This window comes from Talpa occidentalis, unplaced genomic scaffold (assembly GCF_014898055.3).
Source record: "Talpa occidentalis isolate TD23 unplaced genomic scaffold, MPIMG_talOcc4v2.1 talOcc4.9, whole genome shotgun sequence".
NCBI classification, from domain to species: Eukaryota; Metazoa; Chordata; class Mammalia; order Eulipotyphla; family Talpidae; genus Talpa; species Talpa occidentalis.
In genome coordinates this window covers 48119693-48144269 of record NW_023605305.1, presented here as the reverse complement: position 1 = coordinate 48144269, position 24577 = coordinate 48119693, and the positions used below count along the sequence as shown (strand labels likewise).

The following is a 24577-nucleotide window of genomic DNA, read 5'->3' as shown; positions in this document are numbered from 1 at the left end:
CTAAAAGATATAGAGGATAATATAACAAATAGTGTTTATTCACTTTCCAGGTTAAGAAATAAAACACCGCATTGTGAATGAACACTTCTGAGCACTCTTACCCCATCATATTCCTCCCAGAGCAGTCCTCTGTTCTGAAATCAGTGTTTCTCAGTCCCACATATGTCTTTATATTTCTGCTCCACAGGCAGCAATGTCACTGGAATGCAGGTTCCAAGAAAGCAACCAGTGGACTTTGTCCACTGCTATCTCACTAGCACCTAGAATAGCATCTGATACGTATATATATATATGTATAAATATATATTGTACGTAAAATGACCATGTATTTCTAAGCAATGTAGAGGGGGTTGGTTGGTTTTGTTTTTAAAGATTTATTTTTATTTATTTATGCATACAAGAACTGGGGTGTAGGCCAGAGGAACAGAAGGTGAGAGGATTCACCAGATACAGAGTAACGTAGGAAGCAGAACAGGAAGATCTACTGAAATACACTGCTGAGGGGAGCAGCAGGCAAGAGAGGAGATGTCTGCTGAGCCATGTGGGTCAGTTCCCTGGCCAGGGATCAAACTCAGGCTTCAGTGGCTGGCAATATCTTGATAGTGATGATATTTTAACCACTGAGCCACCAGGGTGGGGGGCCGGGGAGGATTTGCTTTAAATCATCCCATATTTTATATATCGTCTCTGTCTATGCTGATTAATGCTTACTTAAAATATCTGCAGTCCATTGATCAATAGCTAATACTGGCCTCTGTGTGGCATGTAATTTTGCTTCATCCATTTTCACTGCCATACAACTTCCCAATGTAAGACTGTAGCACTATTTAGTCATCTGTTGTAATGAGGGGCAATTTCATTGTTTCCATTTTTAATAATATAAATGTGTTGGTAAAGGCATTGTCTTCTTGTTCAATTGTGTTGGAGTTCCTCTGTATCAAATAGGAATGGAGAAATGAAAAGAGACCCAATCTTGGCTCTGCTAAATATTCTTCCTCTTCAAAATTGCTACTTGGGAATAAGAAGTAGAGAAATTAGCTCAATTTGATCGGTGTCAACTTCCTAACAAGTAAAATTAGATCAGTTGCCCAGTCCCCCAATAGGTTTGTACATCTTTAAGTAGATTATACATTTCCTAATTCTTCTCAATAAACTGATCTTTTAAATAATTAAATATTACATTTCATGTATCAAATGTAATTAAAGGTATGCAGTTCTAGCACTTTATGCTATCAGTAAGAAACTCTGTAAGTATAGTTACACTATACTTAAATATATGTGTCAACTCTAAATTAGAAACCATTTTAGCAACAATGGTACAGTGGTTAGGTGAGGACTGCAGACAGCTTCCACATAATATTTCTGAATTTTTCAAAATCAAGTTGTTCCCCAGGCTCTGCCCTAACAAATAACATACAGTTAAATTTTATGGACCATATTATAGGTAGTGGAAGTTTCATGCTCAATCATGGTATTTGGGGAGCTCCTCCTTCCCCTCCTCCAGGGTCGTACTGGAGTAGGGAAGATTTACCGGGTCCAAAAAGTTTGAGGAAGAGGCTTTTGGTCTTCAGCTCATGTTGCTCAAACTTGTGTGATCCTGTCGAACATGGGCTGCTGTACTCCCAGCATCCCTGCTGCTGTGACCAGCTGGGGCATTTGAGATCCCGCCCACCCACCTGCCAAACACACCAGGGGTTTGGCTTTCGCAAGTACTGCTGGCATGGAGTGTGGAACAGGTGTCCTGCATTCACAAACCACCAATCCCTCTTTGTGCTGCAATATTCTCACTTTTTTTTTTTTTTTTTAAAGATTTATTTATTTATTTATTTATACAAGCACTGGGTACAGCCAGAGGCGCGGGAGGGTAAGAGAATTCACCAAAGCCAGAGCAGGGATCAGAACAGGCAGACTGACGAAATACACTGCTGTGGGGAGCAGCAGGCGCGGCAGGAGAGGTCTGTCGCTCCATGTGGGACACTCGCCGGTGGCCGGGGATTGAACCAGTGCTGCAGAGGCTGCGAGTAGTTTCGCAGCCCAGCGCTCAACCACTGCACCACCAGGGGAGGCCCTCTTTTTTTTTTTTTAAGATTTATTTATGCATACAAGAACTAGGGTACAGGCCAGAGGTGTGGGGGGTGAGAGGCTTCACCAGAGACAGAGTGGGGGAATAGGACAGGTGGAAAGACAAATACACTGCTGAGGGGAGCAGCAGGCAAGTAAGGGGAGGTCTGCTGTGCCATGTGGGTAGCTCCCTGGCCAGGGATTGACCTTGTGCTTCAGTGGCTACGGTTAGCTTCACAGGCTGCGTCTTAACCCCTTGCTCCACCAGCGAGGCCGTATTCTCACTTTTCCGACTGGGGAAGGCAGTACAGGTCGATACCTTTCTTCTCAAATCTGTTCTGATTGTTCCTGCTCTTGGACATTAATACTCCATCCATCCTAAGAGCTTAGGTTTTCTATTAGTCATTTATACATTCATTCATCTTTTATAATGAACCAACAGTAGAAAATAAAATATGGTTTTATTTTCATCACATGTCTGACTATAATGAGGGATTTTAATCATCTTTATTTTTGTCAGCTTTTTTTATTCTGAAAAAGATTACATTCAATAACATATATTTAAATTTTATAGACCAGAATATAGCCACCTTGTTGACTTTGTTTTCCAAAGAAACCTATTATTTTGCCAAAATAGAAAATTAATATTGATCACAAAAAAACCCCAAAACATTATCAGGCAAGGTCAAGTTGAATAGATAATACTTCTATCTGTAACTCTTTGGGAAGTTTTAAATTATCCCATCTGGCACACAAATAATGATGATGACATTAATTTTAAATATTTTTCATAAGTGGGTTTAGCTTACCATTTAAATGGAGATGTTCTCAAGCATTTTTTTTTTCTTATGAAGTTTTCAGAATACAATCTTTAAGATCTCAAGTTTCATTTTCTTTGGGACAATAATCTTGAGTGAGTTGATTAAGCATGTTGTCTTTTCTTTGGCCCCGTAGTAGGATGTTTTTCCACTGCCCAAACAATGCTAACCAGCTACTTCTTGCTGATCCCTCAGTATGGGTCAGGTATTAAGCCATATGCTAAAGCAGGACTTGCCCTATAGTAGTCACACAAATGCCCATTAGAATCTCCTGGTAAGTTAATAAAACTGTTCATATGCAGGCCTCAGCCCCCATAGGTTATGATTTAACTGGTCTGAGAGTGAAGACTTTTCTACCCTTAGCTGTTTCTATTTTTGCTTTTTCTCCCATATACTGCCTTTTAACTTTTCTACTATATTCTACATCCTAGGAAATCCCTTAACTTCATCTTAACTGTCCTGAATTTACTTCAGCTGTCATATTTTTCATTTTCAAGAGCCTTCTTCTTCACTGCTTTCCCTAACTCATATCATCATTCTTTATCTTTTCATATATTTCTGAGAAAAATGTTTAGATTGCTTTCTAACTGTTTTCATTCCTTGCAGAAATATATTTTTGTTTATTTAAACTTTCTTTCATATGTCAAAGTTTCCTCCTAAGTTTTGAGAGCCATAATATCCATTTATATAAAGAATGAGTCAGGCTAACTTCACTGTTGCTTGGGGGGCCCTGGAGTAGGAAACTCCTCCAATGGAGAGCATTAGCCCAGCACTAGTAGGCAGTGTGCCCGTTTTCTGTCTACTATAGCACGTAACCACAAACTGAGTGACCTAAAACAACTTAAATGTGTCATCTTACAGTTTCAGAAGTCAGAAATCCTAATGTCAAGATATCAGCAGTGTGCCTTCCTTCTGGGGACTCTAAGGAATGATCTGTCTCCTTGTATTTTCCAACTTCTAGAAGCTGCCTGCATTCCTTAACTTATAGAGCCTTCCTTCATCTTCAAGACCAGCAACGTAGCCTCTGCAAATTGATCTGTCCCCTACTCTCCCACCATCTCTGACTACTGCTTCTTTCTTACATTCATATTGGGATTATGACCTTCTTACCATGCCAGGAGGGTATTTGGGAGCAGACATCAACAGAGATGAGCTGGCGGGGGGCCGGTGCGTGGGGAGGTGGGAGTCTGGCCCAGTCTAAAGGGCTCTCAGTGCTGCAGTTGTGGAAATCCTTGGCTGTCTTGGAGCACAAAACATCATCAGATCTGCAGTTTAGAAATATATTGTTGCTGGGGGCTCCCTGGTGGCACAGGGGTTAAAGTCTCAGCACAATCAAGCTATTGCCAGCCATTGCAGAGTAAGTGCAATCCCCTGCCAGGGAGTTAACCTGCATGGCACAGCAGACCTCTCCTTTTTCTCCCACTGTTCCCCTCAGCAGTGTATTTCAGTAGATCCACCTGTTCTGCTCCGCACTTTGTCTCTGATAAGTCCTCTCACACACGCCCACCCAGTTCTTCTATGCATAAATAAATCTTTTTTTAAAAAAAGAAAAGAAATATCGGGCCTCCCCTGGTGGTGCAGGCAGTTGAGTGCCGCACTGTGAAGCTGTCCGCAGCCTCTGCAGTGCCGGTTCGATCCCGGCCAGCCAGCGAGGGTCCCACATGGCACAGCAGACCTCTCCTGTCTCGACCACTGCTCCCCTCAGCGGTGTATTTCTTCAGTCTGCCTGTTCTGTTCCCTGCTCTCTCTGGTGAATCCTCTCACCCTCCTGTGCATCTGGCCTGTACCTCGGTTCTTGTGTAAATAAATAAATAAATCTTAAAATATATATATATTTAAAAAAAAGAAAAGAAATATATTGTTGCCACTCATGTGGAAAATGGCCTAAGTGGAGGGAGTGATTGTGGGGATATGCTATTTGGGAGGATATTTTAATAATTCAGGCAAGAATAAATGATAGGAGATGGGACCAGGGCAGAAATAGAGGGAATGATCAGGAGGAATTTGGGACATCAAGGGAGAGTGGATCAGCAGGATCTTGGTAATTCCAGCATTACTTGCAAAACTGACTCTTAGCTCTTTGCTGAGAAGGGAGTCACTAATTTTGTGGTGTGCTCCTGCAAAGAAGGAGTCACCTCTTCCATTTGCTTTTCTGCCCCTTGCTGTGTCTGCTCTGCTGGCCTGCACACTACGGAGTTGAATGTTGTGGACTGACCGCAGCTCTAAGTCCTGATGAAATTTCTAAACCTGCTCCCCCTCAGGACATGTTTTTCTCATGACAATGAAGTGCTGCCATCTCAGGGTCTCAGGGAGAGATAATGCTATCAGACCTGGGGAAAAAACAACAGCTCAAGATTACCTTTTTCTAAAGCTCACTGCAACTTTCAGTAGATGAAAAATGTGTATCTGCAATTCATTGAAGGCAAAGAGTAGTCTGTTCTTGAGTTGCTGTGGCAACTGCTCAATTAAGTGAAAAAAGGAAGAAACAAATGTACTATAGTTGCTCTTGAACTTCACATTCTTAGAAGAAAAAAAAAGTTAGTGATGTGCCCTATGAGTTGTTTTCCCCCAGGCTTTCCTGAGTCTTTTCATTTCTTTGCTTTGCATTTCAACCAGCATGTCCTGTTCACCCACTCCCTGTCAAGCTCAATCCTAGGCTTGTTGTCTTCCACAGTGAGGACCAAGAGCCTCAAATCTCACCTCAGAATGCACTGTGGTGGTATTTGTTTACCAGTTTGCACCAAAGGTCACTTGGGTGGATTTCTATTTAAAGATAGTGCAGTGGAGCCTGTATCTGAGGTGCAGATCAGAATAGTGGGTAAGTTCTACCATTGTGTTCCACAAACCTGAAACAAGAGATGTTACTTTTCTAAAGACATGAAAACTAACTCCTGCCTTAATATACTGAGAAACAAAGAAAACAATATACTAAACAAATAAACAATACATTAAAATATATAATAACACTTGCATTTGTACAATTTACTATTTACAAAATCCTTTCCATCATCTCACTTCCTCTTAACCAATACCCTCTGAGGTGACCATTATTTTCCCCACTTAAGACAGGACAATTCCAATCCATTGTCTACACAGAACCTAAGGTGAGCTTTATAAAAACACAAAACTAATCATCTTACCTCAAATGTCTTTCTCCCTATTGGTCCTGGTAAAACCTGAGCCCCTCTGGTTGCCCTGAGCAAGACTCATGCACTACCTCTGCACCGCCTTCCTGGCCCTCCAAACCCAGCCTGGAAAGCCTGCTTTCAACTTCTGTAGGATGTGGGATGCTCCTCCTTTAGTCTTTGCACCAGCTGAGGTCTCTTCTCTGGACAAACTTGTCTTTTCCTCTGCCTTGCCAACTATGAGCCCACTCCCCCTCCCCAGTGCACATCAGAGCACCTATTTTCCCAACATCCTGTATTTTTTTAAATAATTTACTTTTCTATTTTCTTATATTGTTGTTCATTTTTGTACAATATTTGATTTCTCCCCTCAGGTGTAGTCCCCATAATTCTCCCACTACTACAGCACCCGTGATCATCAGCATAGTCCCTTGTCTTCCTCCCTCCCCTGTTTTGACCCCCTCCCCTGCTATAAGCCTCAGGTCTATGGTTGGTTTGCCTACAAGTTCTGTCTTTTTCCTGATCCTTTGTTCAGTTTCCCTATATTCCCCCTATAAGTAAGACCATTTGATATTTATCTTTTTTCTTCTGACTTATTCTTTTAGCACAAACTCTACTCCTGCAAATGGCATGAGTTTATCTTTTCTGGTAGCTTAGTACTATTCTGTTGTGTAGATATATTACATGTTCTAGATCCATTCATCTGTTTTGGGGCATTTAGGTTGTTTCCATATCTTAGCTTTTGTAAATAGTGCTGCAATAAACATAGAAGTACATGTTTCCCTTCAAATGAATATTTCTGTGTCCTTTGGAGAAACCAGTATTTTATATACATCTCTATTATACATTCACTCATGTGATTGTCATTAACATCAGTCTCTCCAACTAGACACAAAGTTCCATGAGCACAGAGAACCTTCTGTCTGACCATTGAAGGCCCAGTCCAGTGCCTAACAGAGCCAGCTCTCTACTGCCACACAGTCTGGACTCAACCCAGGCTCTCGGAGTCCAGTGCTTTTGCTGGCATACCACACTGGATTGCAGGTGTTAGGAAATGGAAATGTTCCCTACTGTGTGAAACACTGAACAAATACAAGATGTTGAAATCTAAAGAAAAATACAGTTGGTTCTGTGGGACCAGGTTAACTTAGACATGTATGGACATGTAACAAATAGTTAAGTTCCTGAATATGTGTTTAAATGGCCCAGCCTAGAAAATAATATCCAGTCTACTCAGTCATTCGTTCCTGGGTAGGGAAAGCTCTGTGAGTTCTTCAGTCATCCCCTGTATCAGAGGTGTGACGTTGCATAATTATATCACTTTCCTACAACCCAGTCTCAGTTTCCTTTCTTGTAAAGCAGAGGCTCCTGATTCTTACTCATATTCATAATAGCATGTCTTCCTCTGTCTACCATGTAGGTCACTGTGTGCAGGGCCCACTGCTCTGTGATGAGTCGAAATCAAAGCAGGGAAGGTGCTTTGGAAAGACCAGGCTGACAATTTATAACTGTGCTTCTGTGAAGCTAATATCAAGAGGTAAAAATTGTCTTCAGCCCAAAATAGTTATTTGTAGACCACCTAGCTCTCATATGGAAAAATTTTTGGAGATATAATTGGCATATAACATGGTATTTATTTCAAGTGTACAACATAACCATTAGATATATGTGATCAGACATATAGATTGTGAAATGATTACCACAGTTGTCTAGGCAATAGCCATCAGCACACAATTTCAAATTACTTTTTTGTGTGATGAAAACTTTCAAGATCTACCTCTCAGCCACTTTCAAATACACGACATGGTGGTGTTAACTAGAATCACAGTGCTAGACATCATACCCCAAGACTTCACATCCAGGAATATCTTGTAACTGGAAGTTAGTGATCTTTAGCCACCTTCATCCATTTCATATGGTGATTTCTTTCCCATTTTTCTTTTCTAAAACAAATACCACTGTGTCAAAGCCATGGCATAATCTCCTGCACATGTATTCCTCTTCAGGGCTTTTAATTTTTCAATTTTAATATATATGCAGAAAAGACATTAATTAAAGAGGCATTAATGAGAAGGGTTGGTTCCAGCCTTTAGAACATGCCATTGTCCTTTGAGATTTCATGTCTTGCATAGACAGGATGAGGACACTGCCGAGCACAGGTATGTTTAAGAAGACCAGCCCTGCCCCTTCCCAAGGTAGAGCAGTTTCATAAACAGTAAACACACCCTGTAGTTGGACCAACCCTTGCTCCCAGAGCTCATCAGACTCTCAAAACATTGTCATCAGTATCATCGTGTAAGTAGGAGAGGAATCTATATTGTGAACCAGAGAAGAAGGCAGAAAGCAGCAGTAGAGAGGAGCTAAATTCTGGGCTTGGGTCAAAGCAGGACTAGGGGACTTCCCGGGGTGCATTTGTGTAACCACTGCCTACCTTAGTGTTTACTCAATGTGGCTGGGGATGTGTGTTTTGGGGCTGGAGGGGCTTAGGTGAGGGGTGGGAGCTTCTGACTCATACAAGAAAAGTGGCATTTGCAAAAGCTATAAAACTCTCCTTTGCTCTTCCACCACCACCACCATACTTTTTGGTGTCTATTCTGAATATATAATAGGGAAAGTTCATTAAATTTCACCTCAAGGCAAGCCACAGCTAGCCCATGTAGTTACATCTTTGTGCAAATTAGGAGAAACCCTCGCTCTAAACACACATCTTTGAGGCTCACAAGTTGTGAGTAAGTTGTGAGTGAATTCAGTCCCCACTCAGCCTCTACGCCAAGAAAATTTGCACAGTGCGCAACTGCAGCACTGTACATGGCCGCTGAGTTTCAGAGACAGGCCAGCTCACTTCTGGCCACAGGGAAAGGGCTGCTTTCGCTCAGCAGCAGTTGTCCAGTCCTCCATTGTCAATGTCCCTGCTTTTAAAGGTTAACACCTCTTGAATGCTTGTCATTTCTGAACGTCTTTTATTTCTGCTTTTGGCAGTTTCTTTCTTCCATGTTGCATTCAGTGTGAAGAACTTGGAGAAGGAGAATGAGCAGGCCAGTTTCCTTGGCTCCTGCATGTGTTTGGTTGGTTTTGGGTAATGATGGAATATGTGCTTTTCCAGTATGATGTCATCGTGCCTTTTAAATATTCCCTAAATACTCTTTGTCAAAGACTTTTCGAAAGACGATAGTATGTTTCTCTTTTACCTCCTTTGAAACTTAGTACTGAGATTTTTAATCAAAGAGGAGATACAAAGGCCGATCCTCAAGTAAAACATTCCAGGAGAAACACAGCTAGTTCACTCTAGAAACCAGCCTGTTAACTGTCTTCCACATTATGTTGGGAAAATTACAGCAGAGAACCAACATAGAAACAGCAAGGCCCTTGGGCCAAAGAGTTTTTAAATAGTGTTTCAAAATAAATTAGAGGTGCTAAGTAGCAGTTAACTATTGCTATAAAACAGCCTAGAACTCAGTGGCTTAAAACAACATGTGTTTATTATTTCTCTTGAGACACCAGAGATGGCTGAGAAGTTCCACTGATCCCTGCTGTGCTAGGTAACATATCCACAGAGTGATAGTCATTTTTGTTTGTTCACTTGTCTGGGCTGTTGTGTCCAGTTATTTAATCAAATACCAAGTTGGGTGTTGCTGTAGAGGTATTTTGTAGATAGGATTAATATCTGCATCAGTTAACCTTAGGTAAGAGATTATTCCTGACAATACGCTTGGCCAAGCAGTGACCAGACCTTAAAGGCAATACTAAGTTTTCCGTGAGAAAGAGGAAATTTTTCCTATGGTTGGCAGGGCCACATTCTGCCCTAGCATTTCTAGGCTGCCATTTTGCACTATGGACTTCAGATTTGCCTAACCAGCCCCCCAAATTATATAAGCCAATTCCTTGCAATAAGTCTCTTTTAGTGATAAACAGAGTTATATTCTGGCTCTGTTTCTTTGACAGGACTTAAATTGGTCCACTGCTAGGTCAGCCAGTATCCGCTAGTCTAGCCTGGACTCACCTGGGATGACTCAGCCTCTGCGCACAAGGTCTCTCATCTTTAAGCAGCCTAGCCTGGGCTTGTCCTCATGCATGGCAGGGGGCAAAGGGAGGAAGTGGAATCACAGAGGTTCTCAAAGTACAGCCTCATAATTGTTACACCATCACCTCTTCCTCATTCTGTTGATAAAGCAAGTCACAAAATTGGCACAGGTTCAAGGGTGAAGGAAAAGAATCATCTCTCCATGAGAGAATGAGCAAAGTGACATTGCAAGAGGCATGAATTCAGAGTTGACTGAAATTTTGAGGCAACCATTGCCATTGATCTTGCACAGACCACTTGGTCTGAAGGTACAGAAAGGGACAAATATCAAACCCTTTTTAAATCAATGACGGGCCTTTTCCCTCTCCCTTAAGGTAGATAATGATAAAATACTAGGAGCTTTAGTTTTCTCGCTTATAAATGGAGATTAATAAAATCTACCTCAGTATTAGCATGAGAATAATGAGATATCTGTGAAAGCGTCTGTTGGAGTATCTGGCAGGAACTCAACAAAAAAGATTTCCATTTGCCAGCAACCTTTGAGCACCTACAGCATACATAAAAAGAGAGGCAGTGTATATTTGAGGCACAGAAATACGCATTTTGGGCAGTGTCTTCAGAGTTAATGTGCATAAGTAAAAATTATATTCAAGGGCCTCCCTGGTGGCACAAGGGGTTAAGCACAGCACTATGAAGCTCTCCGCAGCCTCCGCAGCATGAGTTCGATCCCCAGCCGGCCAGGGAGCTACACACATGGCAGAGCAGACCTCTCCTGTCTCGCCCGCTGCTCCCCTCAGCAGTGTATTTCAGTCAGTCTGACTGTTCTGCTCCCCACTCTGTCTCTGGTGAATCCTCTCACTCCTTACACCTCTGGCCTGTACCCCAATTCTTGTATGCATAAATAAATAAATCTTTAAAAAATAAAATAGTTATTCAACAAAAATCTTAGTCTAGATACAGTAATCCCAAAACAGTTTTTAAATTTGCAGGGGGAAAGCACCTAATGGATACAAACACTACTGAATCCCCATAATTTGCCTTCTGATTTTGAATTATTTTTCTTTAAATAACACAGTTAAAAACTATATTTTTTAAAAGTTGGTACCCAGGTTTTGGAACCAGGATGACTTAATTTTGACTCTCAGGTCCCACATTTTTTTGCTCTCTGAGTCAGGCACATTCTGTAACCCTTAAGTCACAGCTTCAAGTAAATAAATTGAGGAAGATTATACCTCCTTCTGTAGACTATTGAAAAGAGCAAATTAAATGGAATAATAATAAATGTGGATATTGTTGCTCTAGCCAATATAATAAAATAATTTAAACATTAGTTCAAGGCTTAGAATGTACTGAAATTTTTTTTTAATGCCTCTACTGCCTGCTTGCTTCACTGTGCAACCCTGCACCCCAAAAGATAGTTCTGCTACAGTTATCCGATCTTTATTACACCAGTGCATTGGGGGTTTAAAAACATAAATTCTGTAACTGAAGGAGTATGGAGGTTTGTCTGGGAACTGTTGAACTTGCAGATCTTGAATTTGTAGATCTTAAAGTCTATCCTCAAGGACTGTGGCTGCCAAGGAGTATCACCACATACCGTAACACTAAATGAACAACCCACAACAAATTAAATTGATAATTATAAAATAATCATAATTTAGAGTGGAAAACAAAGCAGCCACAAACCACCCTTCCTGAAAACTGTAAGCTTGCCAGTTTCAGCACGTGCCCACACTCTGTGGAGCACTGAACATTGCTGGAGCTTGTACAGCAGCCAGATTTTTAGAATCCTGGATGGGAGTCCTCCAAATGAGCTAGAAGTAGGCAGATTTTAGGTTTGGATTCCAAACATTCTTAACCCTCAATAACTCATTTATTAGATTACTGGTCAATGTCTTCAGGTATAAGCTTAAGACGACAGTACCATTATTCACCCAAGAAAGGACTTTTGCTGTTGTGGAGTTCAGCAGGATTCAGTGAGGTTGCATACACCTGCCAGTAACATAACTAAAATGGGGTTAAGCAATTTAAAATGGTGTTTTCTCCCCTAACTGCAGTCCAGACATGGTTCCAGGTCCAGCAGTGGCAACACAAGCCCAGACTGATTCTCTCTTTCCCACCTGCTTTCTCCGTATGTGGGCAATGCCTCTTTTCAAGGTCATGCCATGGTGGTTGGGGCTCCAAACACTGTGTCCTTAGAGGCCATCTGCAAAACAGAATGGGTGAGTGAGAGTGACTCCCTATCTGGAACCCTCTCTCTATTTAACGGGCAATCAACCTTCCAGAGCTCCCCCTAAAATATTGCTTTTCACATTCTTTGGCCCAGATTTGGTCACAAGCCCATGCCTATAATGCAGAGGGTGGGAAAGCTAGGATCTGATAATTTCAGCCTCCAAAAAGGGAGATAGGCTGTGCCTGCAAAAATGGATATAGGAAGGATGTTGAATAGGTATCTGAGTGTGTCTGCCAAATAGGGTTGAGGGAAAGGCAGAAGAGAGGCCCTTGGCAGGGTTCTGGAGCCTCCATTCTGCCTCCACCAATAGTAGTTCCATTCTTCTGTTTTTGATATAAGGCTTGCGTATAAGTCTGTTTGGGTAAACGCTTACATGGATAAAAATCATTTGCAAGCTTTAGTTTTAACGCATACTTAAATATTCTCTGTGAGTCAAAACTGTTTGTTCACTGATACATTCCCAGCATCTAGAATTGTTCCTAGACTATAGGGGGAGTTGTATGAATTACCTATTGCTACTATAGCAAGTTATTACAACACAAATTTATTATATTACAGTTCTGGATATTTGATGTCCAAGTGAGTTTTATTGGCCTAATATCATGGTGCCAGCAAGATCACATTCCTTCTGGATGCTCTAGGAAAGAGTCCATTTCCTTACTTTTGCGCTCCTAGAGGTTGCCCACATTCCTTGACTTGCGGCCCCCATATAGCAATGGCCTCTGCTCTATCATATCTTCTCTGACTCTGAGCCTCTTAACCCTCTCTGTTAAGAATCCTTGTGATTACATTGGGCCCACCCCAGATAAGCCAGGATGCCCTCCCTATCAAAGAGCTATAACTTAATCACATCTACATGTCTTTTTGCCTGTAAGGTCACTTAGTCACCAGGAACAGGAATTAAGACATGAATGTTTTTAAAGACTTAGATGTCTACCACAATGCTCAATAATAGTTGTAGAATTATTGAATGAATTTAATATTCTCAGCCTTAAATGCTTATTTTTTTAAAGATTTATTTATTTATGCATAAAAGAACTGGGGTACAGGCCAGAGGTGTGGGGGGCGAGAGGATTCACCAGAGGCAGAGCAGGGAACAGAATAGTCAGACTGACTGAAATACACTGCTGAGGGGAGCAGCAGGCGAGACAGGAGAGGTCTGCTGCGCCATGTGGGTAACTCCCTGGCAGGGAGTGCTGCAGTGGCTGCAGATTGCTTCATAGGGTGCGTCTTAACCCCTTGTGCTACCAAGTTGCTGCTTCTTAGACAGCTAAGATGCTTCTTTAGACAGCACCTAGTCTAAACTTTCACAAGGACTATGAATCACTTTGCTGGTGGATATTATTCCACCTCTGTTTAAATACGTCTGATGCTGGGACTTTCTACCTTCCAAATGAACCTGGTCATGGCTGGACAACTATGCATCTGAGATATTTAGATCTTTCTTCCTTATATTACTTCTGTCTTTCTTCCTTCTGTTGAAGACTACTTGTTGTCTCTTCTATGTGATTATTCTTACCATATTTGGGTAGGAGAAAAAAAAAAACCTGCCTTTTGCTGCATCCATCATTTCTCAATCCTAATTTATCTCTATCTTTGTTGTGAGGATACCAAAAAATAAAATACAGCCCTATCTTCAAGGGGGTAGTTGGGAGTGAATTCTACATATAGGAAGTTAAATAACAATATAGTTAAATTCAAATACTTGGACAGAGCCTGGCAAGTCCTCCAAAAATGTTGCCACTCCTATTGCTGTTACTGCCACTCTACATATTCTGGACTAAATGATTCACTCACTAGGAGTTCACTGATGGAGTAGAGCTGAGTTCTGGGGGCTCAAGGAAGAGGGGAGATGGAAGGGGAATCACAAAGTAAACAAACTCAAGGCAAAGGGGAAAGCATTAAAGGCTGGGTGAACATAATTAGCAAGAATCCAGAGACCAGATTAAATAGGTCACTTTTGGGAAACTTGAAGACACTCATTTGTCAAGGGCAGAGTTTATCTTAACTAGCTTGGGCTAAAGAGCAGTAACTTTGTAAAAGTTGTAGATAGCAACTGCTGGGCAATCTCTGCAAGCACTCTGCTCCTGAGCCCTTCTTTAGTTTAGACACTCATCATCGCAGGCATACAGATTGTTTCTATGGAGAACATTTATTTTGACTTGCCACTTTGATTCGCAGATCCAACATGAATGTTATCTTTAGTTCCTCCTTTGCTATGTATCCCACAACTACTAACTAACCCTGTCCCACTCCACACTCAGCCTTACCTCTAGACCTCAGAGAACTGAACAACAGCATTCAAGCTGGGGAATAAAGAGAGAAGTGGGGACAAGGTCAGGCTAGGCTGCAGATTTGGTGAAGTCTTTGGGAAATGTGTATCTGTGATAGTAACAACCCAAAAGAAGGTCTTTAAACACAGAGAGCATACCCAGGTACACCCACAATGAGCAAGAAACTGCAAGGAAGAGGACTGAGGTGGAGTTGTCAAGGAGTCCTTAGAGCCCGCCTTCAGCTCACCTCATCCAGACCTTCCCTTAGTCTGATGTTGTTTTTACAGAAAGATAGTGGCATTCTCCTCTGGCTGATATTGTTCTTCCTGAAAGATACATGAAAACACATATAGTGTGTTTTATTCTAATAATAAAACTGATCTTCTATTTTGATAAGAATATCTAATAAGGACCCTATATCCTGATAGTATCTACCAAATCACTGGAGACAAGCCACTGTGCTCTGCAATTCCCAATGACTGAAGCTAAACTCTGCCATTTTCTTTCTTTTTACAAGGAATCAGAAAATAAAGAGGCAAAGATCAAATAATTCTTCTTGGTAAAACTCTAGTTAGGTATAATATGATACCTAACATTAACTTAAAATGAGGCAAAATGTTCCTTCCTTTAAATCTCCTACCTAAAAATGCCTTTAAAAAAATCAGTGGTGGGCCTCCCCTGGTGGCGCAGGCAGTTGAGCGCAGCGCTGTGAAGCTGTCCACAGCCTCTGCAGCACTGGTTCGATCCCGGCCAGCCAGCAAGGGTTCCACATGGCCAGGTAGACCTCTCCTGTCTTGCCCGCTGCTCCCCACAGCAGTGTATTTCGTCAGTCTGCCTGTTCTGTTCCCTGCTCTGTCTCTGCTGAATCCTCTCACCCTCCCACGCATCTGGCCTGTACCCCAGTTCTTGTATAAATAAATGAATAAATCTTTTTTAAAAAAAATCAGTGGTGCCACATTTGACAGATGAAGATAAAATGTGTTTCTTACATGGTCTTCCAGCAGTGAGTTGAACACGTTTTTGAGATGGTGAGAACAGGAACTTTTCTTTAAGATTCCTTATTAGAGACACCAACATTTCAATTTATATTAAAAAGAAGAAAAATACCATTCTTCCTAGAGAACTAGATCTGTAAACCACTGTTTAAAGCAGTTCATGTAGAGAACCTACAATTTAATAAGAGTGGAAAAAGGTTTGCCTAGCATCTCCTATATTTTTTCCGTCCCTGTTTACTCAATTACACAAGTACTTCCATGCAAGCAGACCTCTAATTGTGTATACCTCAGTGAAAGAAAAATGGGACTTGCTGTAAAATAAATTCTCGGGTGTAACTAAATTACATACCACTTCCCCTACTTCTTTTTTTCAAATGGTCCTTTATTTTAAATGAAAACATGTTTTAGAAAAAGAACTGTAAACACTCAAAACATTTCTCAAGGACCAGTCTCCCTTCTTTCTTCTGATAAAATGTAGCTAAATCTCTATTTGCCAATATTCTGTTCAAGTTCTGAGGAATTTAATTCAACACTTATTAGTAAAACTTGAGAACTTCACTCTTCAATCACTTGAGAAGCAGGACCCAGCTTCAGTCCCTCTTGAGTGGCTTTGTTTCTATGCATATGATACTGTGAAGGTTGACCACACTTGTGTGTCTGGTCACTTGCTACACTGTCCTCCTGCACCTCGGACCCCCCAGGACACAGGGCACTCACCTGAACACAGCTTGGGCCATTCTGACCAGTCACATAAACTCTAAGCCTGAGTTTATCTGAAAAACAAGAACTATAAAACTTGCCTACTCCTAGTGTTTTTTTCTAGAATCAAATGAAATCATACACACTGAAAACACTCTAAATACTACCCAAATAGCATTACTAGGAAGTGTCTTCAAAATCGTGTGTGAAGTGTTTTGCTATTTTTTTAAAAGCTTCATTTTCAGATTTACAAGATGGGGCAATAGCCTCGACTCATTTGGGTTTTTCTTTTTTAATTATTCTTTTTCCTTTTAAGAGTCTCAGGCAACTTCTGAGAACGGCAGACCATTTTGTGCATCAACTTCATCCCCATCACCCTTTTGTGCTTCTTATAACCAGAGATGGAGTCATTAAATTAATTTAAATGAAAATGTAGGAAAATCCTCATATGCTGCAATTTTATGGTTCATGATTCTTCCGGAATAAGGATTATCTACTTAGTACAATTGGAGATAAGAAAAAATTAGAAAAGGTGCCGCTCACATTGTCTCAGAAGTTGATATCTGCTCACAGCAATAGAAAAAAATGTAGTCTTTGCAGCATTTGTGAATTTTAGAGCAAGAAATTAATTTTAACTGTAACATTGTGTTCTCAAGTAAAGCCCCTCATAATCTCATTTAAAGTTCTACCCATTTCTATACCATGAAACACACATATTGTTTAATACAAACAGATTACTCAGAACTAGGATGACACCTCCCAAAATGACCAACTACTTCGTCCTCCTTCCCAGAAGAGCTTTGCTTTTATGCTCCCTGGGACAAAAAATTAATTACATAGTGTCTCCTTAAGAAGGGCACTAGGAGTCCCCGGCCACCCCACCTCCCACAAGCAAGAGAACAAGCAGCACAGGCTGGCATCAGAGCACTGAGATCGGTCCCCAGCCCCCCACTCTGAGCAGCAATGGAAGCTAAGTCACAGCCCCATCCAGTGGCACCACAGAACCTCAGTCATGCCATTGCACAGTCACAGCAAGCCCCCAGTGAGGTCACACCGCCGAAACACTGCTACAAATATAAACACAGTTGAAATGTCAGCTTTGTATACTGCTGAGTTCTGCTTGTGACAGAGCCACGTGCAACTGGTCCTGCACCCAGGAGGAGATGCTGCACTGCCCTCAAGCAGGAGGCAGAACATAATTGCTTACAATTAGGAAGCCCATCTCTGAAACTACGCTGCTCTATTTTGATCTCTCCCACTCACAATTCAATAAGTCAAGGAATTGGGGGTGACAGGATAGCCTGATCTTCAGGTGGTAACACTCGGAGCTCTGCTCACAAAGGGAAACACACACACACACACACACACACACTTAGCTGTCTCCTTACTAGTAATACTGTCAGAATCCAGCCTTGTAAAACACATTTCTTTCCTACACATTTCACATCCACACAGGGAAATCAAGTTGAACATGGATTGCTTTTGCTCTCTCTCTCTTTTTTTTTAAAGATTTATTCATTTATTTGTTTGTTTGTTTGTTTGTTTGTTTATACATGCATTAGGTACAGTCAGAAGCACGGGAGGGTGAGAATATTCGCCAGAGCCAGAGCGGGGAACAGAACAGGCAGACCAATGAAACACAATGCTGGGGGGAGCAGCAGGTGCGGCAGGAGAGATCTGTCACTCCATGTGGGACCCTAGCCAGTGGCCAGGGTGGAACCAGCACTGCAGAGGCGGTAGGCAGCTTTGCAGCCCAGCGCTCAAACGCTGCACCACCAGGGGAGGCCTGCTTTTGCTCTCTTTATCACTCGATCAGGAGACTAGTCCAAATGTGCAATTTCCTTATAAAGCCATTAATTCTATCTTGAGATTCTGATTGTGTCCCTACAGGATTGTAGATTCCTCCCCACCAGTTACCTATATATTGTCAGATAAATGGCACAAAAAAATGTGACAACCTGAATATGATCTTTTGCTAGTTTTGCTGCTGTTTATTGGCTCAGTACTCACAAGTCATAAATGCCACTTCCATAAAATCTGTGCCTGTACTTTATACCGCTTCTTGTTAGTTTCTTTTTTTTTTTTTTTAATTTTCTAGAGGCATGTCTTATTTATTTATTTATTATTTGTTTGTTTGTTTGGTTTATACATGCACTGGGTACAGTCAGAAGCGCGGGAGGGTGAGAGAATTCACCAGAGCCAGAGCAGGGAGCAGAGCAGGCAGAAGGACCGAAGTACACTGCTGAGGGGAGCAGCGGGCGGCAGGAGAGGTCTACGCGCCATGTGGGACCCTCCTCTGGTGGCCGGGGAGCAGCCGGGGATCGAACCGGCGCCGTAGAGGCCGCGGGTAGCTTCGCAACCCAGCGCTCAACCGCTGCGCCACCGGGGAGGCCCTCTTGTTAGTTTCTTAAGATTTAGTATCCTGCTTTGTGCATCCCATGCCCTAGTTTAATACTGAAAAGTCATGAAGCCCTGTCCCACAATTCTGACTTGCAGGTGACAAAGGGTTGGCTGGATGGAGTGACATCGCAGTAAAAAGTCGTAAAACACGAAGCTCTCAGCCCTAAGGGTGGAACTTAGTAGTTCTTGGTTTTCTCAAAATACGCTTCACAGGAGATCAGGTACAACGTGACTAGGTATAAACACCTCAGAGATTTCTCCAGTAAGCCTATATAACACTTTGCTCCTTTTATAATTGATATTCTGAAATTAGTGCTTTTCATCTAGCATTTGAAAAGGAAGATGTAGGGCCTCTAGGGGTTATACAGCATCTTTTTTTTTTTTACCAAAACCAGAAGTATTAGCCTTTCATTCATTGTTTTGTGTGTGTATTTCAAATGCCAGATAAACTTTACTTACAAGAGATTCCTATTGAAACTGTGGGTTCATTGAGCATTCGTGGCAAGCAACACCCTTCAATCAAACATCCCATTCACCTGGGCTTTCACATAGTGAATGAGGGAACTGAATTCTTGCAGGAGAGGTGATGACAGTTACATCTATGCCCCAGAAACCTATTCACCATCAGTGCATCAATGGAAATAACACCAGTACTAATTGAAGTATTTGGGTACACATAATGGAAAGCTATAAGAGTTATGGACAAAAACAGTCAGACTCAAGAAGCCAGAGGTCAGACAGGTTCTTTACTTACATGATACACTATTTTGCAAATTCAGATTACCATGATAAAACTCCCAAAACATGATAGCCACATACAAGGAAGATCTATATAGTTTAGCCCGCAAGGTGGGTCTAAATCTGATCATCCAACAATCATGAAAAACAAGGGAGAGGACTCAATGGTTTCCTCTTAACATTACCAGTTGGGGCCTCCCCTGGTGGCACAGGCGGTTGAGCGCAGCGTTGTGAGGCTGTCCACAGCCTCTGCAGCGCGGGTTCTATCCCGGCCAGGCGGTGATATACCCACATGGCGCACCAGACCTCTCCTGTCTCGCTGCTGCTCCCCTCAGCATTGTATTTTGGTCAGTCAGCCTGTTCTGTACCGCGCTCTGTCTCTGGTGAATCCTCTTGCCCTCCCGCACATCTAGCCTGTACCCCAGTTCTTATATACATGAATAAATAAATCTTTAAAAAAAATTACTTGTTGACAGGAAAGAAGCTATTTGATGGGACAGTCTTTTTCTAGCAAACACTATTGGACCTCTTGCTATGTAGCTGCTTCTTAGCAAACATTTACAAATAGGTCCCTGGCTCAGAAGGGCTTCCCTGAAATGGAATCCTTTGCAAGCATGTTATTAGGGAGAGCTCTTAGGTGATGCAGCATAGAGTAAGGGAAAAAGATGAGGATACTGACTTCAACCTGATCTTGAGGGGACTTCTGGAACTCAACACCAGTGTTGTCCCCCCTTGAAGGAGGGTCCAGACTGTGAACCCTTGGCAGCGGCTGGGGGAAGGCTACACAGGCCAAGGAGGTGGCAGCATCCACTGCCACTAATGGCACCCACTATGGTACCTGAGCTGATGAGACTAGATCTCCAGGAGCCACGCTACATGATAGGAGAAGGACTCTCATCACAACCCTGACCTCAGTAAGGACATGGGTCCCTCACATGACCTCTCCAGCCATCAGTTTCCTCGTCTATAAAATGGGAGGGGAAGCTGGTAGGGTGGGATTAGATGACCCTCTATCTTCCCTGCTCCAGAATGCAATGATTTCCACAAGGGAAATAGTGAGAAGGCTCACTGAGGTATCGTTATGTTTTTGCTGTTCATGGAAGGGAGTTAACCAATGTTAATGTGTCCCTGAATGACCATTCCATTAAGGACTCTTCTCTCACCTGGAATGCTCTAGATACACAAGCAAATCTAAAAAAAAAAAAAAACGCAGTAAAATTGCCCTGAAGGCATGTGTTCTAAAAAGAATGTCAAGACTCTGTTTTCAAAGTGCTTTCATGACAGTTTGCATCAAGAGAGCATTAATGTAACCAGACGACCTCATCTAACTGACTTCTGCATCCAAGTGAATCAGAGGCAAGAAGTGTGAGTGGAGAGTGAGCCAGAGGCTATCCCTGCAAATTGGCACAACATCTATGAATAGCATTTTGGCCAAATCTATCAAAACTGTAAATACATTTACTCTGATTTTACAGTCCCTTCTGGGGGAATTTATCCTCCATATATATATATATATATATATATATATATATATATATATATATATAAAACAGCATTTAGAGAGTTTGGTCAATGTTCTACTTTTAAAAAATAGTTAAAGATTGGAAACAACTCAGTGGTCCATCAATAAAGGACTAGTTGAAGCAACTATGGTAACTTTCATACAATAAGAAACTGTACAACCAAGTTCTCCAGGATCTATTAATAAGTGAGAAAGTATGGGTAGAACAGTATTATTATAGAATAGTGTGTATCTTGTAAACACATGTAAATATGCTTTCAGCATACCAAATGGTGATAAAGAGATTATATATTTATATTCAAGTAAATCCAATTATTAAAGATATTTTCAAGTGCATCTGGAAGTCAGTTTTTGTATATCTGGAACAATACAATAGAAACTTCTGTGTGTTAACCTAGAAGGAGTAGGAAAATGGGGTGGATGGAAACATAACTGAGAGTGGGAATTCTCATTCACAGCCTTCCTATAAATTTTCTTTCTGGATTTTCTCCCAACCACTGTGATTTATTATGTAAAGAAAATTAAGCAGCTGTTTGATTAAAAAAGAAAAGAAAAACTCAATCAAAGTTGGTCATTCTAGCTTCTCTTACTATTTCATACTTCAGTTCATGGATTGGCAATTTATGGCCAGTGGCTAAACCATTGAAAGAGCAACCACATGACTCAAAATGATGAAAATATTTACAGAAGTTTGCCACTTACCATTTTAATTATGGAGTTACTTAAAACAGTGGTGACTGCACCTACCTGTGACCTTTGGGTACTGAAAGGCTTTGTTTTCCTGAAGTCAGCTTTTTTGTCCACAGGTAGGTAGGTTTGCACCAAGCAAATGAGGTAGGATTTTGTACCAGTAAGAAAAGCATGAACTCTGGGGACAAAAAGCCCCAGTTTTAAATGTGGGTAATTTCAGGCAACTTTACTTCTCAAACTCACTGACTCTTCATCTGTAAAAAAGTGGATAATAATAGTTTCCCCTTCATCGAGTTGTTGGGATGTTAAGTTGTTGGCAAAATAATATCACTTAATATTGCTTATTTTTTTAAACAGGGTGATGACCAGTTAAATGTCTTTGGAGAGGACACCATGGGAGGTGAGTTTCCTTCACTGATCAAGCCACTGTTGTCGTTTTAGTAACTTTGAGTGTGTCTTTTTTGTTACACATCAACTATGAAATACTGAGATACCAACTGCATGTACTTCCCTTAACCAAGGAACAAGGTGAAGATGGGAATGCTTTGCACCTCCCCCTCCTGGTCCATGTAGAGAACCAAAGGGGAACCTCACCAAGAGATGCATCTCTTAACTGCCTAGAGAACATGACTATTAACATGTTCCGTGAAAAGAGGGAGTTCTGGTAAAATATGTTTGGGAAACAATACTTATTACTTTCTGGAAGAGTCACTTCAAGGCTCCCACAAGTCCTGCAGTAAGACAGCTGGTTAACTTTGGTCTGACATTTTTCAAATTTGCAAACTTTTCCTGCATAGTAGTTACTATTGTGCAGTGTACCATTGGGATGCAACCTAAGAAATATCCACATTATACTGCTTTATCACTTTGGCAGTTAAAAGTCTTGCAAAAACTGAAAAATTCCTCCCATAATTAGCTATTCATGTAAGAGAAAAAAGGTATAATTTTCTGAATTTGAGATTGTACAAATAAGATACAGTTCATAATTTCTAAGTAAAATAACTTCTATATTTCCACTCCATAATTAATGTTGTTATAATTGTGGTCCATAGAAATATGTTTTTGTTGACTGTGGGCACATACAAGAAAGTGATTTGGGCTTTCTAAATAAGCTTAACTCTAATCTTGCACTGAGCCATGAGCGTGAGGTGGTAGATAAAGTGTCATTTGATGATAATGGCAATACCAGCATGTGAAAATCCTCCACCAAGTGACATTGTGATGATTCATGGGGAAAGGCACATAAATATAAGCCAAGTGCAAATAACCAACTCAGTCCCAACCAGATAGAGATTGATTGATTGGCAAATAAGTTTCCTTTTTTCCTGGTTATAAAATTGATACATATTCATTGTGGAAATTTTTTTTAAGGTAGAAAATAAGAGCCAGGTAAAACCTGGTGACCTAAAAGTAATCATGACTAATGTTCTAATATATTTTATCCCAGTGTGTTGTTTATATACCTGTTTTTACATAAGCAAGAATACACGATTATCTCCACTGGGCCTGTTACAACATAAGCATGTTCATGTCACTGAAAACTCTTTATAATGTATATATGCAAATATTACCTCCAATTTTTTGCATGTTCCTATATCATTAAAAAACTCTGTAAACTTAATTTGTAATGGATATATTGTACGAACATGCCATCATTTGTTTTAAAAAATAACTTGTAAAAAAATAGAATTGGATGCATTCATATCAAAAATAATAATGGTGATTGCAAATAGATTGAAAGTTGCTCAGCTTCATAAGAGTGAACTGCAAGTCTGGAGAACATGAGATGACTTGTGGTCCCAGGTGGTAAATGCCCCAGGGTATTTGTCACTGTCACAAAATTCTGGATAAGGTAGAATATATTCCAATTGCAAAAATATAAAAGGATGTCTTGATCAAAAAGAATTTTAAAAGTCAGACTTCATTTTGAAAACCAAATGTTTCCAAAGAACCCCAAATTCATTTCTTTCCTCTTCTTCCTCTTCTTTTTCTCTTTCTCCCCATCTCCTTCCCCTGCCATCCCCAGCTCTTCACATCCAAGCCCTGCTTCTCTCTCAAAGGGCAATAGCTTTGGCTCGGCTAATAGTGGACCCCTGCAAAACTATAGCGTTGTGTATATTAATGAACCACCCCAATTCCACTGAAAAATAAACTTTGTAACTTAAGAATGGTCCTAAATAAGGGACCATGAAAAAGACTAATTGTAATAAAGTAAAAATCAAAATCAACAAGCAACTCTACAGCAGAGACACATGGTGGGGGGGTGGGGGAGGGATTAGGGTCAGAATAAGAGAATAAGGGGGGGTATTGTATGGGGAATATAACCAAAATATAACCAAAATGCATACATTGTGCAAAAATGAAAAATGATATAAGAATTATATAAAATATAAGAATTTTTAAAAAATGGTCATCGCCATAAAACATGAAGTCATATTGCTATCAGTTCATTTTAAGTGTAAAAATGGCAATATTTTCATAAGATGGGAAATAATCTACTACCTCTCCAGGTAATCGCATCCACCCACCTGACATTTTATCCAGTCATGCCCATGGATGGGCAAAAGTAGCTGCTTCCAGAACCAGGAAAGAAGCCAACATCTCTACCTAGACAAAGAATTTAGGGCTGTCCCCCTAAGAGGATCTGTCCCTTTCTCTGGGCTTCTCCCTCTGAAGGGGTGCTCCAGGAACCTCAGCAGCCAGAATCTAGAATGCATACCCAGGGTTCCAACAGAAAACATCTAATGCCATTGATGTTCAAGTAAAGACTTTACTTGAAAATGTCATTGTAAAATTTTCATGAGGTGAAAAATCACAATACCCTATATCATAATATATATCACTGCCTACGTGGAGTATCTTGTCATTTGAAAAGGCTCTTTAGCACAGGGTTAACAAAATAATAAAGTATCAGTTATCCTCAGTTACATCTGTCCAGTGAGGGATGCTTCAAGCCCCAGATATTTTGTCTGTCTAGCCTGGGGCTTGAAAAACTTGACTTT

General features: G+C 40.9%; 1 protein-coding gene across 3 annotated transcripts in view; it reads left to right on the top strand.

The window, feature by feature from the left end:
• AK5 (adenylate kinase 5) overlaps positions 1-24577 on the top strand; it is a 271283-nt gene that overhangs the window by 185132 nt on the left and 61574 nt on the right. For all 3 annotated transcript variants that reach the window (XM_054691447.1, XM_054691446.1, XM_054691445.1), the window contains exon 9: positions 21933-21975. In XM_054691447.1, the coding sequence (XP_054547422.1) occupies positions 21933-21975 (43 nt within the window). The remainder of the gene's footprint in view (positions 1-21932; positions 21976-24577) is intronic.